The sequence below is a fragment of the Bactrocera dorsalis genome, chromosome 1, assembly GCF_023373825.1.
Source record: "Bactrocera dorsalis isolate Fly_Bdor chromosome 1, ASM2337382v1, whole genome shotgun sequence".
In the NCBI taxonomy this organism is placed as follows: Eukaryota; Metazoa; Arthropoda; class Insecta; order Diptera; family Tephritidae; genus Bactrocera; species Bactrocera dorsalis.
The window spans coordinates 24,365,626-24,385,199 of NC_064303.1; the positions used below are offsets into that span (position 1 = coordinate 24,365,626).

At 36.9% G+C, this 19,574-nt stretch overlaps 1 protein-coding gene across 5 annotated transcripts in view; it reads right to left on the minus strand.

The window, feature by feature from the left end:
• LOC105222272 (neural cell adhesion molecule 1-A) overlaps positions 1-19,574 on the minus strand; it is a 187,488-nt gene that overhangs the window by 72,623 nt on the left and 95,291 nt on the right. For all 5 annotated transcript variants that reach the window (XM_049448787.1, XM_049448798.1, XM_049448796.1 and 2 more), the window contains exon 3: positions 7,347-7,473. In XM_049448787.1, the coding sequence (XP_049304744.1) occupies positions 7,347-7,473 (127 nt within the window). The remainder of the gene's footprint in view (positions 1-7,346; positions 7,474-19,574) is intronic.

Genomic DNA, 19,574 nt, shown 5'->3' on the forward strand with positions numbered 1-19,574 from the left:
ACTTTAAATCGTTAGAGATCATTTTTACAATTTGTTTCCTTCTTTCACAAAATAATGCCTCAAAACCATAATTTTTATTCGATGAAGGATAAGTAGTTTAGACCACAGACTAGACCTGCTCAAATTCGACTTTAAACTACATTATTTATAAGAAAAAAATTCCGCTTAGTTTTAATAAAATTTCACACATTTTCAGCGACATAAATAGTAAAAAAAGTCATGCGAATAGCCAAAATGGATGGAAATTAATATAACTCTTCTTTTGCATGACCACAACGAGCAAGCTTTCAGAAGTCCAGACGTTGAATCCAATTTTCGACAGTTTTCAAGCATTAATCTGCGGATAATGCTACAACTTCACGTTTGATATTCGTACGAAATGCATCAATCGTCACTGGCTTGTTGGCATAGACCATAGACTTGACGTAGCACACAGAGGAAATAGTCTAATCGCTCGACAGAGGCGGCCAACTATCAAGGCCATTTTGTGAGATAAAACGTTCACCAAACTTGGTCTCCAATAAATCGATTGTGATATTCGCTGTTGGAGCATGTATTGACGAAATCCATATCAGCCACATCAGCCAAATCCGGCCAAAAAGCAGCAGTAGAGATTCCCATACACAGTAACGGTACCGGAAGAAATACGATTCAATGATGCCACCGACCGTAATAAACCATATTTTTTCCGGGATGCAATGGTGACTCATGGAGTACGTGTGGATTGCTGCCTGACCAATAACGCATATTTTGCTTATTGACGAAGCCATTCAGCTAGAAATGAGCCTCATCGCTGAAGATGATTTTTCGATGAAAATCTGGATCATTTTCAAGTTGTTGCTCAGCCCAATTCACGAACATACGACGATTCTGGTGGTCAAGCGGCTTCAATTCATATGTCAGTTCGATCTTGGAAGGATGTATGTCAAGATCTTTTCACAAAAGGCGTCTTCCAATCTCATTGCTTATCGCAGAGCTTGCCGCTATTTTCGTATTTTCGGTAAAAAGTAGGCTATAGGCACTTAGGTCCATATATGTATAATATTTGGAATCTGGTGACTTTATACGTTATAGTCCGATTTCATATGATTTTGACGCACTAGAAGTCACATCTTAAGGGGCACTATTAGTATAAAGTTTTCGTTCGATAACTTCATCGGAGTTTGATTTGTGTACCGTAAGATGAAGGCTGTAGATAGAATTTAAATTTTTTTATGGAAAGTAAGCGCAGTTGATATTTTTTGCAGACGACATTTTCACGGTAACTAGCAAAATAAAAATTAAAAGTTTTTCTTTTGGCCCACCCTAATACACATCACACTTGAAATCCAGCAGCGTTGCAAGCGAAAGTCTACAAATTTTGCACAAACTTTCTTCTACATACAGTTACACACATTCGCCATTCACTTGGGCGACTTGAAGCACATACATACACATATATTTACACAAGTATATACATATCTGTATATACATATGTAAATATGTCTAACCGTTTCGCCAATTGCATGCACGCACGCTCGCCTGCTTTCCGGGCCGCTTTCTCGCCCGTCTTGACAGCACGGCACACCAATTGCGCCCACACTCCGCCCATATTGTTGCCGGCTGCCGCTGTTGGACAGCCTCAGCGACGCCTTAAGCCATTCGTTTTTCGGCCAGCTAAATGTTCGGCTACGTACATGCATTTGCATTCTTTGGCCGTTGCAGCGCCTCAAGGCAGTCGCCAGCCATCAAGCCAGCTGTTACGTGTAGCATAGTTTATGGCGCTTAAGCAGGCAGTGAAGCGGCACTGTAGTCAGAGAGCCGTAAGAGTTTTGAGTGAGCCATGCCAAAATGGTTATTACCACGGCAGACATAGCTACAGAGGCAACGATTCATACACAGCGAATATATGGAAATTTTGTGATCGTACTATAATTTGATGAAACCTGTGCAGATATTAGAAAATGCGTAGATATTTGGTTAAGAACATGGAGCAGCACTAGTAATCAATAAAGGCTTATCGAAAAGAAAAGAGAAGAAGCACAAATTGCTCTGTAAAACTATTTTTTTTTTTCAATTTCAGGGATGTGCGCTCAAACTTTAATTAGGGCAAGACTTGACGAGAGCGAAACAGTACTACCGGAAGTATATACTATATCTGTTTCAAGCTTTAGAGATCTGGTTTGATGGCACTATTACAACTGCTTCTATAACTTTGAGCTGCAATAGATATTTTAAGCTCCGAGCCAAAAGTTTTTACTCAGCGACTACAACAAACCAGGGGGTGCCATGGAACATCTGGAAAATTTAGTTCCAAGTTGCCAACAAAGATGACAATCTTTGATAGACAACGCGGGGGATTGAAGTAAGTAAAAAGTAAGTAGTTATAACAAATATTTAATTTCTATAATTACAAACTTTTCAAAAAAAAGTTACTTTCACTTTGGAAAGGCACTGCATATACTACTATGAGAAAAAATTATTAAATTATTGAATTATTCTCCAAAATCTATGTCGTCTCCCACAAAGTAATCCCCTCAGCCCCAATACAATATTTTTCCCATCCTCGATAGAGTTAATATAGCCAATTTCTGAAATAATCATCGATGTGCCTAGTGACTTATGTTTAATGTCTATATTTCACTCAAAACGGTTTCTCTGGAGAGATCCTTTGAGTTTGCTGAACGGGCAGGAATCACAAGGTGTTTAATCAGGCGAATACGGTAGTAATGGCACGATATTGGTTGAAAAAAGACTCACGAAGAATCAACGCAGTATGCGGCGATGCATTATTAATCGAGTCGCGCAAACTACGCATAACATTTAAATAGCATTCCTTGTTGACAATTTGGCCGATCGGAAGGAATTCGTAGTGCACCACAGCTCAATAATCGAACAAAACTGTCAGCATAACCTTGATTTTTTACCTCCTTTGACGTGTTTTTTCGGCTTCGTCTAACCTTTGCCACGATATTGGGCCGATTGATCGTCTGTTTCCCGGTCCAAGACCCATCCCCAGTAATAATGACTTTCATGATATCCTGGTAGACGGAAAGCATTGTTTCTACCCTGTTTTTCGAAATAATTGAGTGGCTTTAAAGTCAATCGTACTTTTATATATCTTAGGCTCAAAACGATCTAACAAAATGATAGCAAATAATCTTACAAAATGGTATTCGAACGGTGCCAGAAAGATCCCTGACTGTTAATCCATGATTCTCAAGCACCAAATTCTTTATTTTATTGACGAGTCAATCAATCATTTCTGAACGTTTCGGAAAATTGAAATTTGATTTTGCAACCAAAATTTAAAGGAACTTCTTTGTTCTTGTTCTTATTGGTGGCGGTTTGCCTAATTATACTACCATAGTTTAAAAATTTTACTGAGGTAAATTCCTCTGGTTCAAGTTTTCACTAATAAATGCTTAGAGATCTTATGTTAGAGATAAATAGAATAATAGTTATATTCGATGACGTCGGAATTAGTTCTGCTTCTTGCATTAATTTGGCTGTAACTAAGACAATTGCCATTATTTCAAATAGGATCTTAAACCTAAAAATATCATTATAGAAACATGTTATAATCTTGATTCAATTAATAAGAATAATATATGACTGATATATTGCTGGCATTGTTTTTGAGTGATATTTTTTGTCGTGGAACGTAGAAAAATGTCGGAATTTACTTAAGCTTTGATTAGATTCATTCTTCTTCTAGAAAACCTGCAATGATAGCACATCTTAACGGGCATAATATTTGCGCTCCATTCCGCTGATTTCATCACACCAAGTTTGTGTTAATGAGATCTCGATTATAGGATCAAGATGTCACGAATTTGTGTACTTTTCTGTAAAACTTCTAGAACCAGTTAGCATTGTAGTAATATATTTTGATCACTTTCGTACCCATAGCATTTTTAAAACCATCTTAGAGGCTTATATTGTATTATAAATTATAAAGTAGTATAAAAAATAATACTTCCCTTCTTTTCTTCTCTTCTTTAAAAAAGAGTCTCAAGTAAACGGCTACTACATAAAGCAAATCAAATGATCGGATCTCCTATATCTACACCTAAAGTACTAAGTATTAAAAAATATTTTCCAAAAAGTTGGTCAGAATGAAATAAAACAGGCAGTGATAATTGCAGAATTTCAAGAGCAATGTACCAAAATATATTAAAACTGTTGTAAAGATAGCACTTTTTCACACAAGACACAGAACGAACAGCGCATAAGAGGTTTGAGACTAACTGCATAATTTTAATAATTTTTTTGAAAATTTTACCCTTCTCTCGCTTACTTTTCATGTTATTTCAAAATATCATTAAAAAACCAAATCACACTCGGTAAAAGCATCGCACTTTATTAATATTTAATTGAATGACTGTACTGAATTTCAATTTTTATGCCAAACAGTAAGCCACATTTGGTAAAAGAGCATAGAAATGCTGCAAAACTACAACCACATTTCTCTCAATGTATTTTATTGCATCATTCATGCATGCAGACGTGGCTGAGTGCCGTTGCACTTCAAAAATGTTGCAACGCTTAACTCGTTGTACCCTTACACGCACATACGAGTATACATGGCGTATATACTCTTAGTTTAGAAGTGTATGTAGCTGGCGAAGTGCAATTTCCTTTGCATTTTCCGCAGCAATGTGGCGATATAATAAATATTTTCTTGATTTCAACTTAGTTGACGTTTTCAAAAAACAAAAAAAAAAAAGTGGAGTCAACCTACGACAAAATTTGTGGCAAGCCACATGCAGAGTGTTACGGCACAATATCGCAACACGTAATGCGTGTATGAAGAATACATATGTAGCGGCGCTTGCATACTCGTATATAATATATTATGGTGCACCTAAAACAACTTTAATAACACTCTAAAAGTCATACACTAATGGACATTATCGGCTAACCTAAAGGTAAATGCCGGTAAGACGGACTCTCTTTACAAGAAAGTACAAGATCCCGTCATGAAAACCACTGAGGCTCAACGGGTAGAGTTAACTACTGAGGATCATACCATGGTACCAGGCAGTATTTTTGGACAGCAAACTTCCACGGCGATTGATATAATGCCAGTAAAATATCACACATGAAACCGTTAGAGCAAATACAACAACTCGATACTATCTGCTTAACCGGAGCACTAAGAACCAATCCAACGGAGGCACTTAAAATATTACCAACTTACTTGAAAGTGGATAGTTCGGAAGTTAGCAGCTCTTCCATAAGAACTTTCGGTTATAAATAGCTCGATAGACAAGAAGTCGATGGATAAATAGACCACATACCTTCACGCTTTATTTGGGAGTGAAGATGCAAAAAAAGGGTGGATGGAGCAGGGGTACGTGAACTACGGAAGTTCTAACATCGAACGCGTGGATCAAAAATGACTGAAGGAGTATGGCGCGGTGCTAAAACTGAGGCAACCCTTCAAGTTGCCAGAATACTACATTGGTACTTTTAGGTAGAAGTTTTTGCTGCCAGCAAAGCTGTTGAGATAGCTAACATCGTAGGAAATGACATAAAGAATATCAACATATACGTCGGTACCCAAGCGGGCAATTAAAGCAATAAGCTCACTTCGTATTGCATTAGAGAATACCTTCAAAATAATGGAGGCAGTAGATATAATGGCTGTTAGAAAGCGGCAGCATATGTACTGGGTTCCAGGTCACAATGTCGTACCGGGAAACGAATTAGCTGATGAGATTACCGGAAGTGGCATCCAATTGACAACCGAAGCAGTTCAGGAACTCCGTAAATCGTTGGAAACGGCACACAACGAAATTTCCAAAAAGGCTGACAGACGGATCCTGGTAAGATGAAATGTCTTAATGGCATGCAGAATCGTCAAGATGATGTGCGAAGAAGCGGAGGGAAAGCAAGAAAGCGGAGGTATAGCCTGCCAGCCTTCGACTCACATGGTCTTAAAAATACTGCAGAGTGGTTGTTGGCCTTGTCACAGGTCCCAACTTACTGCCAACACATATGTGCCGTAAGGTCATCATTGGCGATGACATATATAGAAAGTGCAGGGTAGTAGGTGTGAGAGATAAGCTGGAACCCCCCCTTTGCTTATGTCGGGCCTGATCTAGAATTAGGCTTAGATATCTAGAAGCTTTGTAGTTCAAGGAGCTGACTGAAGGATCGAAATTAAATACCACGTCTCTATAAAAAGTTACAAAAAGTTGACTGACTGCATGACGTAAACTTCAGCTCGTATAAATACAACTCCATCTAGAATTACAAAGGACCAGTAGATCTATGTGTGGCTTCACAACCGGGCAGTATATCCTTATCTTACATATATATAACACAGGAATATTATTGTATCCTGAACAGAGTATATGTATTAAGTTTGGCACCAGGTTTTTAACACTCAGCAAGAAAGGTCGGAAGACCACACCCGTTTGTCCGTATATAGGCGAACTAAGCACTCAGTTTTTGAAATATTGAACTGGAAGTTTGCACACGTCTTCTTCTCCCCACGAAACTACTCTTTTGGCCGCAGATATAGCTGCCCTGCAAGCTGATCTGTCAAACTCAAGTCCGTTTATACTTAACAATAATATTTCTTGAAATTTTATTCGAGATCGAAGTCCATTCCTAAAGCTTTTAAAGTAATTTTTATTTTTTTTTTAAACTAATGACTCAAAATCACAAAATAAAAGAGAAAATAAAAGTTATTTTTGACACACCCTAATAACTATATATAATCTCACTTCTAAGTCGGTATTTGTAAAGTTGTGCGTGCTATGTATGTACATGTGCGAGTGCGGTAACCCAAGAGGTAATGTGAAATTTTGACTTATGGCAAAAGGGAAATTTCGGTTGCTTGTAAGTCAGGCAATAAATCACGCTAGTGGGCAAAAGAAGCAACACAAAATTATGATAAATATAATTTCAGCAACTATAAGCTGCCGTGTAGAATTCTAGTAACAAAACACAGCAAAACAAGCAGAGAGCAATAACAACATGAAAGCGGCAGCGTTCGGTCTACCATTAGCGTCGCGTGTGTGACTTTCTCACTTTTTCCAGCAATTACGAAACAGCAACGCCGCCGCTTTTACTTAAAAGGTTTGAAGCGTTTATTATTGCTTTTGCTTGCAGCGCAAATTAAAATCATCATTAGTAGCGAGTAATAACAAAGAAAAGGAAAGCAAAGCGTGCAGAAACACAGCAAGTGCTAAGCCTTTCACACCGTTCAAGTGAAAAGTTGAAAAACAAATGAAATTTCAAAAGGAAAAGCGACACATCGTAATATTATAGCAGCTGTGAGTTTATTATCTCTAATCATACACCTGCTTTGTGTTCACATTTATGTGCCATACACGCGTTTGTTTGTTACTTACCTGTATAACGGTATACCGGCATTATCGCGGAACCATAAGACCATGTAAACGTCACTCAGCGGTGCACTGATCGGACATGGCAGGGAGACGGATTTGCCTTCCACGGCATCGATGTCTTTTGTTTTCACTACAATTGATGTTTTTATTGTTGTTGTTCATATTTGTATACGTATTAGTTAACACGCAATACAATAGCGTTAGCGGTTGCCATGAAATGTCAATCAAATGCAGACAAAAGCACATGCAAGTGAAAAGCATTTTGCGAAAGAAATGTTACGTATACGACATGGTGTAAGCAAATGGTGTATATACGAAAGATGGCCGATAACGATGGTGGCGCACACAGTACCATATTGATGTTGACAAGCGCATTCAATGTTGTTGTGATCGTTATGGGTTGTTATTGTTGTTGATGTGAGCAATTGTGTTGTTGTTGTTGTGATGATTAACGTTTGTTGTCATGTACATTTTTGGTGTTGTTGAGCATATTTTTGTTTTAGTTGTTGTGAACGTTTACATGGTTGTTGTTGTTATTATCATTATTTTTTGTTGTTGTAAATTTTGGTTTCAAAGCAAATTCCCGTACATCGGTTTTGTTGTTAATCATTGTGGATTAGTGGCCAACGATTGTCCAGAGTTTTCATTGATTCCATTGATTCAGTTGGTTTCGTTGTAATCGCCACATGCAATGAGAAAGAGAGAGACAGAGAGAATTGATAAGCGAAACGAGCAAGTTAAATGTATTATAGCTACAATATTTCTGTAAAATTGCAGCATGTAAAGAATTTCACAATTTATTAAGCCAAATTGACAGCGGTATTAAGTGGACATCATAATGGATATCAACATAAAATGAGTTGAAAGTGCGCTTGTGTTTTTGAAAACTGAAAAACAAAACAAAAAACCCAACAAACAGCAAGATTAATTGGCTGTAATTGACATTTTAGGATTATCTATCGCGCGTTGAAAGCTGTAAATTAAAATAGCAAACTGCAGTTTTGTTCAAATTTTTACTATGCTGAGTTGTAAGCACCCGGAGCAGCGGAGGTCGCGGCAAATTTGACATTATCGGCCTGGCGTTTGAATGAATGCAATTAAGAGTAATTGCGGTAATTACAAAACTGTACGTTTATAAATTAATGGCAGGTTAAATAAATGTAGCTTATAAATTGCGTTGAAATAGTCGGTCTGTTTGGCAATTATGCTGATGTAATATATGAAAATTTGTGATAGACATACTAAAGCGCATAAAAAAAGTATGGCTGATCTTCGCGTCGGAGATCTCACATAAAACATAGATGCTTTCCAGAACCGAATTAAGAATATGAGGCCCGCGGATCGAAAGTGTGTTTGGTGTTCATATTTAATAGTTTAAAATTCATTTAAAAATTACTTATCAATTTATTTCAACTTGGTCGTTAATTATATAAGTCGAGGTCTAATTTCAATAGTAATACAATAATCAATATTTTGACTTGTTTATAAATTGTTTGCCTTTATTATGCGCTAGCAATGCATCTCAGCTGATTATTTTTCTTCTTTTTTTGTAAAAGAAACTTTCAACCTTTACATCGGTCTCTTAAAATTAATCAAAATTTAAACTAAAAGTGGGCCGTGATACGCCAGTTTTCCATTTCTTTTCTGATCCTCAATTTGATCGGTTATATTATCATTAAACTCAATCGTCCTCTTCTTATCCTCAAGTTAAATTTTTAACTTAAACGTATATCACTTTTTTCCAACATAGCCAACAATTGCAGGGAGGCTTTAAGATTGCTGACAGTTTAATTCCAATTGTCCGTAATTTGCATTCTCGGTCACACAAAAGGCAGATAAGTTAATAAAACTAGAAGCCCTTTTAAATGAACCCGAAGCGGAGCCAATACTATGTCCATCTAGGAATGATCAAGCCTCCCTTTAATATATTATGAACAAATCGCACAGAGCAAATGGAACACAAGCTGCAAATATGACTGAAATATGACTAGAATGGAACAAAGGACACTAAGTGTTGCCAGGTGCAATCTGACATTTCCATTGGAAAGTTTGAAATTTTTTCGCATAACATCACTCAGAACGTTTTGTCATTTAATAGTGAATTGTTTCATTTACAGGGAATTAAAAAATTCATCTCGGCCAAAAAATAGAATTAACTCGTGAATATTTTCGTGCGATCATTTTTCACAACTTTCGACGTGGATTATCACGACATGAGTGCATCGATGAACTAAAATCTTTGTATGGCTATGAAGCACCATCCTATAGCACTGTGAAAAACTGTTACAACGAACTCAATCGTGGCCGACGCTCGCTCAAAATCGTATTCCGTGAAGGTCGTCCAAAAACAGCCGTTGTGCCAGAAAACATCAATGCCGTACGTGAACTTATAATGCACGACCGTCATGTAACATACCTTCAGATAGAGGCATGCCTATGCATTTCTCCCACCAGCATACATTCGATATTGCATGAACACCTGGCCGTAAAAAAGGTTTGTTCTCGTTGGATCCCGCACAATTTGACAATCGCTCAAAAAAAGGCTTGTGTGGATTGGTGTAAAGAAATGCTGAAAAAATAAGATCGCGGTACTTCAAAAGACGTTTATAAGATCGTCACAGGTGATGAATCATGGATCTATGCGTACGAGCCCGAAACAAAACAGCAATCGACCGTGTGGGTCTTCCAAGACGAGCCAAATCCAACGAAAAGAAAACATTTTCGTTGATAAATATTCCTATTTTCATAATTAGGCCAGAAATATGTATAGCAGCCCTCGTATATATAGACTTACAGCTACTAAGTATAAAGGGGCCTTTTCGAGAGCATGCACCAAAGATTTGCCTGCTAATAACAGTAGATGCCGCAGCCGCATGCAAGAAGGGAACATGGGAATGCCTATATTTATCACAAATCCGACACGAAATACTTGGAACCCATCCGACATGAAATTTTGAATGGTTATCCACAAAAAGAATTACGCATATAAGTATGTTTTTTGTTCATTTCAAAAATAATTTATTTTGGTCCAAGGGGATTTGTTTCAGCTAATATTTAAAAATTAGATCGCGTAAATGGGCACCTTTAGCTTTGACAGCTAAATGCACTCTTTTTTCGACATTTTCCATGACTTTGGCCAATGTTTCGGATGATATGGCGGCTGTTTCACGTCGAATGTTGGCTTTCAGTTGAGCTAAGGTCTTTGGCTTATTAGCGTATACCTTGGATTTCAAATAACCCCACAAATAAAAGTCTGGTGGCGTCAAATCTGGTGATCTCGGTGGCCAGTCAACATCACCATTTTTCAATATCAATCGCCCGGGGAAAAATGGTCGCAATAAATTGATTGTTGGTCGAGCTGTATGGCATGTAGCCCCGTCCTGTTGAAACCAGAAGTTATCCATGTCATTTTCGCGAATAATGGGTATCACAAAATCCGTTATCATGGCTCGATAACGCTCACCATTGACTGTTGTCGTGGCTCCATCATCGTCTTCGAAAAAATACGGTCCGATGATCATATTCGCGCAAACACCGCACCAAACTGTTACTTTTTGGTCGTAAAGAGGCTGTTCTTCAATTAATTAAGGATTTTCGGTGGCATAAAATCGGCAATTTTGCTTGTTTACGCCTCCATTCAACGAGAAATGTGCCTCGTCTGACATGATGAGTTTTCGCCAAAAGTCAAGTTCGTTCGTCACAATTGAAAAGTTATTTTGAATATAAAGCTGAACAATTTCAGCGCGTTCTTTTGGAGTGTACTGTTCCATGGTATAAATTGTCTTCGAATGACGCTTCTAACGCGGTATGACATTAGCCGATTTGTCAGCGCTGTTAAAAGTTACAGCGTTGCCAGATGGGTCAACTTTAAATGGCCTCCCCTGTAGTTTCATTGAGAACACCAACCATAAATGGATAAATGGTTCGAGCGCAACGACGAAACGGAATAGCAAGACAATAAGGTTCTAGAAGAGTGCATCAAAATGGCGCATCCAGCGCCATTAGATCGGAGATCTACCTACCTAGTTTGAAACCTAAGCATTATACAGAAAGTGAAATATGACTTTTTTCCAAAGCACAAAATGAAATTTTAAATTATCGTAACATGTTTAGTTTAGCCATTTGTGATATATGTGTGAGTATAAAAACTTGTGTGAGGCCGAAAAGCTTTTTGGAAGACGAAATGAAATACAATTGCTTTAGTTTTTAAGATATCTAGAACAGGGACAGATAGGTGCTTCTTGATTTTTGTACTAGAAAGCTAAACAATCAAATGGAATTTAAAATTGTGCTTTATAGAAAGTAGGCCTCTCATTCCATGTAAAATTTATCGCACTTTTGGTAGTTTTAAACAGGACCGTTATATGAAGCATGAACGGGTTTAACATTCGATTTCAACCATTTTTACTCAGGCGATAGGGGGCTAAGGGATTTGTCGTGAGTTAGTTTGGTTTATGCAGCTTAATTGGGTTAGGAGATATGTACATTAAGGTTATTAGATGGCGGGGCCAAGTCAAATTTTTCAAAATTTTCCTCTTAAACCGCGAATTTAGCTTTTGTGGGTTTAGTTATCTAGAAGGTATGTGCATTCCACCTAATAAGGGACGGAACCAAGCCCAGTTTTTCAAAATTTTAAGCCCACAGGAGAGCCTATCTATAAACTCCGCCTCATTATGTCCAAGTAACATTTCTCCCAAGTTTCATTAAAAGATGTTAACTTTTACTCAATTTACAGTTCGCACCTACGGAAGTCTGCCAGTCGCTCAAATTTCAACACTTCTCACCATCCTGATCATTTATGTATACACATAACCCTACAAGTATATCCAACTCGATTAGTCTTAGCAACATGTTGCATAACTAAAAATGTTCTAATTTTTCTCAAAAATATTCTTTAAAATTAATACGCCATCAAAGTTACACATCAAATGCACTGAGCATTCATACAAGTGAATTATGCATTCTGTGTTGCTCATACGACATGGTGTACGTATACTAAAATACAAAATGAATACAGCACATATGCTCTGTTTATACTTAGCCTAAATCGATATTTTGCAGAAAACGAAAATTTAACAACTAAACACTAATCACACTAACTTTTAAAAAATTATGTTTCTGCTGAGCTGCGCACATTTCCCATTTTCCAATTGAGAGAGTGCACAGTCAATTTGCATCAAATGCATGCGAGTATATGCCAACAACAACAGTAGGTATACAATGTAAAATGCTTTATTAAGTCATATATGCTATCCTTTAATATTTGTAATTATTCTGCATGTGATTACACGTACGATTACGTGTGTGTGTGTGTATGCAAATAAGTATGCCGAAGAAACGTTTGTCGCATATACCTAATGGCGCATGCCTCATTAACTTTCTTCAGTTCGTGCACACATACACATACCAACATATGTGGCATAACTATTCGTATATGTTACAAGGCTGCAGCTGCTTGTGCGCATACTGCTAGTCACTTGGCTGCTTGGCTGCCTATCCTGTCAGCTTGCCATCGCACTTCCCCGATAGCTTCGCTATATTATTTGCTGACTGCGTTGTTTATGACACTAATGAGTATAAAATGAATAATAAGCATGCGACAAGTAAGTCCTCCCTCATTGGCTTATGCCGTTATGTTGGTATGAACAAGTATGCTGGAATATAATTTCATAGATATTTGAACACCCTGTAGGAAGAAACTGCACTACTAGGTATTAGATGTAGTAGATGGAAACATCAGTGAGATTTGAGTACAGTAGTTGGAGGTCGCTCTCAAACATTAAAAAATTCTTTGTGACTTACTTCAATGAAATTTTTCCTCTAGGTGATGAGTAACTCTATATAAAATGATCTTATCACCCACACAAAAGATTTGAAGTCTTTTAATATTACATTTACGACGACCACCATATCCTAAAGATACCGCTGCAGATTGACAGAGGGACAAAAAATAAACAAAAAGGATTTAATGCGTAAAAGACTCCAAACAACAGTATTTCTTATACATAACAGAACTCTCCAAAATAGTAATCAGGGGTTGTTAAGGGTTCAGTGATCCCGGCTGTGTTCGAAGTATGTTCAAAAATATCAAAACATCATTAAAAAATTTATAAGGGGAGGCTTAATATATATATATATATATATATATCCATTTGTCAGACCCCTCGTGCGACACAACTACGCATAGAGTACTAAAGGGCACCGAACATTTAAATGAGAATTTTATGCTGGATGTTTGCAGGTTTATCAAAAAGTTACAGTTGTTCAAAAATGCGTGAAAATAATGTAGAATTTCGCTATATTTTGAAATTGTTTATAGAAAGAGGAAGATTGCCACGCAAGCCACCAATGAAATTTGTGGAGATTACCGAGACGATGCTGTATCAGTTCGTGCAGCACAACAATGGTTCGCTCACTTCCATTCTGGAAATTTTGATGTGAAAGATGCACCTCGCTCTGGTCGACCTATCGTTGAAAAAGTCGATGAAATTATGGCAAAGATTGACCAGGACCGTCACATAAGCTGGCATGACATCGCTAAGGAACTTAACATTCATCATCAGACGGAAAGGTTGGTTACAAAAAGGAGCTCGATGTTTAGGCACCACATGAATTGTCTGTGAAAAATTTAATGAACCGAGTTAACATCTGCGATTCTTTGCTGATACGAAAAGAAATCGAACCATTTCTGAAGCGAATGGTAACAGAACACGAAAAGTGTAACAAATACGACAATAATGTGCAAAAAAGCATGCTGAAGCTCAACAAATGATCGCAAAGGCAGGATTGCTGCCTCGAAAAGTTTTGCTGAGTGTTTGGTGGAATTGGTAAGAAATCATTCACTATGAGCTGCTCCAGCCTGATCGAAAGAATGATTCTACATTTTACTAACAGAAAATGATGAGATTGAAACAAGCAATCGAAAAAATAGCCAGAACTTATCAACAGAAAGGCTTCTTCTTCCATCAGGGAAACGCTAAACCACACACATCTTTTATGTTTGGAAAAATCTGGGAGAGCTTGGCTGGGAAGTTTTTATGCAAGCATCATATAGTCCTGATTTTGCACCATCGGACTACCATTTGTTTCGGTCAATGTAGAACTGCCTTAATAAAGTAAAGTTGTCATCAAGAGAAGCCTATGAAAATTACTTGTCGCAATTTTTCACCGAGAAACCAGAAAAGTTTAAAACGGAGAGAATAATATCTCTGGCGGAAAAATGGCAAAAAGTGGTCCACCAAAATGTTACATATTTGGTTCAATAAAGTTCTTTACAAATATAAAAAAATAAGCTGAAGTTTGATTAGAAATAATATAAAAGACTTTTTCGACTACCCAATATTAACTAATAACAAACAGAGAAATTGATTTCGAGAGCGACAAGTCATCCCTAGACAATAAGCCGAAATATATGAAAAGTACAACAGCCAAGTTTCAAACACATTATATTCATTGCTCATCATAAAAATTCCTGCTGGGTACTTTTAAGAATATTGTGTCAAGCATGGTGCGCTAGCTATAGCTAGTTTTCGCTCGGCATTGGCCATGGCATTGCAGCACATCGGTTTAATTATGCGGTAAAAATTATTATTGCAATTTTTTTCTACCAACCGTAGTCTGCAGCTCACAGCAAAATATGTAGATACGAGTATATACCTAGATATGAGTATTAGACATATACGAACACATACAGATGCAAGAGGTAATCATCTAAGACCATATTAATACCGCCTAGAACGTTGTTACTGGTTTTGGTTTTGCTCGCCACTATCCCAAGCTATGGCAGGTTAGTAAAATCGTTTAAATTAATCTAGTGACACGTTGGTCAATTTATGAAACAGTATAGCATATAATTTTCACCATAATATGTGGAAAGGGATCACTGTGTTGAACGTAATATTGTCAAATTCTAATAATGAAATACGCTGTTCCTACGGTTTCACGTAATCCAAACGAAAGGAAGTATAACTGGCCAAGGACTAAGAATTCAACAGCAATTCGGGGAGTATATGTCTTATAAATCGCTTTGATAATATGTATCATAATACTGCAAGTCTCAAATACATATGTGCAATTTTGGTTTCTTCAATTCCGAAATTTCCGAAAATGCAACAGCCTTTGGCGCTAATTGCCGAAAAAATCGTCGAGTCTGACGTCATGTCACAACTGTTTCGATTGTTTGAAGGAACAATTTGAGAAACGCTGAATACAAAACATAGCTCGATGGACATACACAAAGCGTCGTGTGTAAATTTTCCGATTTTTTTCCATTTGCGAATCGCTGCAGAATCGCAACAAAATCGCAATTTCTGAAGCGGATGTGAGTAATTCATGACAAGGTCAGCTGAAAATAGTCGTGGTGGAATAGCGGTGAGTAAGTGCAAACGATGGCCTAGTCGGGTGTGTCGGACCGGAAAGTTTTGCTGTGTTCTTGCTGAGATCGGCAAGATTTCACCTAATATAAGCTGCTACTCTTCTGTCCTATATCATCAGTTGGAACATCTGAAGGACGCAACGTGGAACGAGGGTTGTATGAGAGTGTAATTATGAAAATATCATCAAAATGGCAACAAGTTATCGAAGACATCGGTGGGTATTTGACTGTAAACGGATAATTTTTACTAAGCTAAATAAATTTTTCAATTAAAAAAATGTATTTTTGTGTTCAAAGGTACATCGCCTCTATATTACTTATTAAATATCTATTAATAATCGGTAGGCTTGAGTACAAGATGACCACTACCAGAGTCATGTCTTATTTGACGCCGCTAGACTATTTCCCGTGGATCTACTTCAAGTCTATGGTCTATGCCAACAAGCCAGCGACAACTGAGGAACTTCGTATGAATATCGAACGTGAAATTGCAGCAGTAGTGGCAGATTTATGCTTGAACAAAAAATTCTTGATAGAAGATTTTCATCAATTTCACCGAAAAAAGGGGAATATACAATGAATTGAGTTTCATGTGCTTTATTTTTTATTTGTCACTTGTTGCACTCACTTCATTGCAGCTTCAATTTAGTTTCTCCTACACAAGTAACACAAACTCTTTTTAAGAAATTTAACAAAAATTTCAAGGTAAACTAATGCAGAAGCTTATAATTTGAGCTCAAAGCAATAATTACAATAAAATTTGATTCTAAAATTAAAGCATTTATATTCAAGACCTACTACAACTACAAATCATGATTTTTTGAGGCACTCTACAACTTAATGCTGATGAGTATAGCAAATGCAAGCAGCGAAATCAGCGATGCGTAAAGAAGCGATTGAGAATTACAAGCTCAAAACAGCCGGAAGGGAAAAATCTTCCAAATTGTTTTCCATGTGCTATTTTATGTATTAGTGTACCCGTACATAGCACCTTTCATCCCCACATATTTCTTATGTATTCCTTTATTTGTTTAGGAAGGTGCTGCTGGGTTAGACCCAACAATGTAGATATAAAATGTAAGTGTGTATGTACACATGCAAGTGGGTGGGCAGACAATTGCTACCGCTGCTCGCTGACTGACAAGCGGTTCGACAACCGCAATGCCGGGCGGAGCTGCTATAAATGTAGCCTAACATTAGGCGCATTCCTTTGTGTCTTCACTTTTCTTGTCGACGTGTGAAAATAAATGAGCAAAAGCAAGTAATTCATTAACAGCAAGCCAAAGCAACAGCAACAACAACAACACATTTTTATAGCGGTAAATTTATACATTAGTTTATGTATAAATATTTACACAGCAATACTGCAAACAGAAGGCGAGTGTACATTTCAAAAGGGCCGCCATCAAACAAATTTCAGCCAAAAGCTGTTGCGGTTATCGCGCCACCAACACAACCATCCGCAAGTCTGGCACTTTCTTATTACTTTCAAGCTATACCTTTGTGCGAAGTAAATACTAACATCACTCTTCCCATGCTCCATCCCAATTGCACAATTTCTTCAGGTTGAACGGCGTCCGTGGCTCGAGTCGAGTAGGCAAGCGCAGCTGATAGATGAGTTCTTGTCGCGCTCTATAACTTTGTTTTCGCCGTCGGCGTTGTTATTCACGCATATTATTAATATTTTTTGTTTGTTGTTGGTTGTTGTTGTTGCTTGTTTTCTTTCGTGTGGCTCTGGCTCATTTATTTGCCGTTTCGGCATATATATTATCACAATTTTTTGTTTTTGTTTTTGTTGCGGCAATGCGTAATTTTTCGGGCGTTAAAGCAAATACGTTGAATATTTTAACTCAATATTTTGATTTGGGGCGCGCCATCTTCAGCTTCAAACCACTTCGGAATCAAAAATACTTTCAACAACCTGTCATTATATTTACACCTACAAAAATTTTGTACGGCACAGCAACAACAATCATTAGCCGATGGCAGGCAGCCAACAGCTGACGGCAGCACCAGTAGTCTGAGTGGGTAGGCCTTCATATGCCTACATACTATTTAGAGTGTATAAATATATAAGCGTGTGTGTGCTGTTCGTGCCACTCACACTGAAGTACTTTTTCCATTTGCGTCTTGGAATGTGTTTACACTCGCCTTATTACGACACTAATGAGGCACTACTTGTATTTACTTTGTTTACTCACCTGCTGCTGCTTTTCGACTCTTTTGTTATGGCTGAGTAATGTAATATTTGATTAACTTTGTTTGCGAAAGTAATGATTTTTGCTTTCATAAATAAGAAAAGCTAATAAATTGGTGAAATGCCTTCTACGTTATGTGATTATTTTTCAAATTGAAATTTGCTGAGTGCTGTCGTTAGTGCGCAATATGGTGCGTGATTTTTACGTTATAAATAATGCAATGCTCTACTCATTTATATGTGGAAAATGATAAGTTATTATCACAAAGAAAGAGCCAAACACAGAGAGTAAGGAAAGTGAAAAACATATTGAGTTCTGATGTAATGGTACAGATATGTACAGAAGATGGATTTCCAAGGAGACTTAACTATACTTTCGAGTTGGTTAAAGCACTAGAGAGATCATATGAGGATTAACTGCATATCACGTATAAATCTCCTCGATAGTTGAGCTGATTTACAACACCGGAATGGACCTAGTTTTGCAATAAACCAAAGGTAGTCAGCACCAACTTTTAAAACCATTTGAATAATGTTTTATATTATTAAAAGAATAACACTGACATATAATTAAAAACGAGCGCCCAACATGTGAGTATTTTATAGAACATAAATAAGTGGCATACTTTATTTCGATAGAATATACATATTTCCGTAAATATCCTGTGAAATCGAGAAGATCGTATCTTGAATAGTTTTCGGATGGCAGCGTTCTAAAGTGTGACGCAATTTTGCTAATTTTTGATATTTTTCAAAGATCGTATTTCATTGAATAAGAAATATCTTTAAGTTTAATAAACTTTTAAAATTTTATTTGTTTCACCTTCTCTTTCGGCCGGAATCATGCCAGCAGTTGAGGCACTTTTTTTATTCTTTATTCATTAAATAATTAAAAACAAAAAAAAATTGAAATGGGATACGTATATCTATATGTTTTCGTTATTCATTTATATCAGCTGTCATTTATTCATTTTAATATATAGATCACATACTCGTATATAAAAGTATGTCTCCTTCCTCATTGTTCACAACCAGCAGGAAGATCGAATATATTCTTTGAAGTAACAGCCAGTTTCCCAAGTATAAGCTAAGGAATAGAGTGAGAGATCTACATATTCCGCCGTGTAATCAATATGAAAGTATTATTATATAAGCTAAAGAACCTCGCGAATAAATGGTTAAGGGAGCATGTCGTCTTACAGTCCGACAAACTGTCTATACTTGGGATGTTCTATACTACATAAAAAAAATTCCAGTGGCTTAAATGGATAAGTGAAGCTAGGTTTTTTGAGTTTCACCAACAAATATCGAAATAGTATTCGTCACAAAATAAAGAATTCATCAGAAGTTTAGCGCTAACATCACTTTCTTTAATAACAGTTTATGAATACGAATTTAGCATTGAATAAAGTATGATTAAATATATATTACTTTATTGAATGTTTTATTCTTCATTGTAAGAACCATATGTGAGATATATACATATTGAGCTGATATTTGTAAAAAGACCAGCCGGAAAAACATCTTATCGAATTGGCCACGGATTAATTCATATAAACTCCACACTCAAATTTAACTATATACATTTCTTTCCCAGATCGGTGTAAGCTTTTTTTATGTTCGTGCGAAATGTTCTTCGTATGTCAATTAGTACATATAT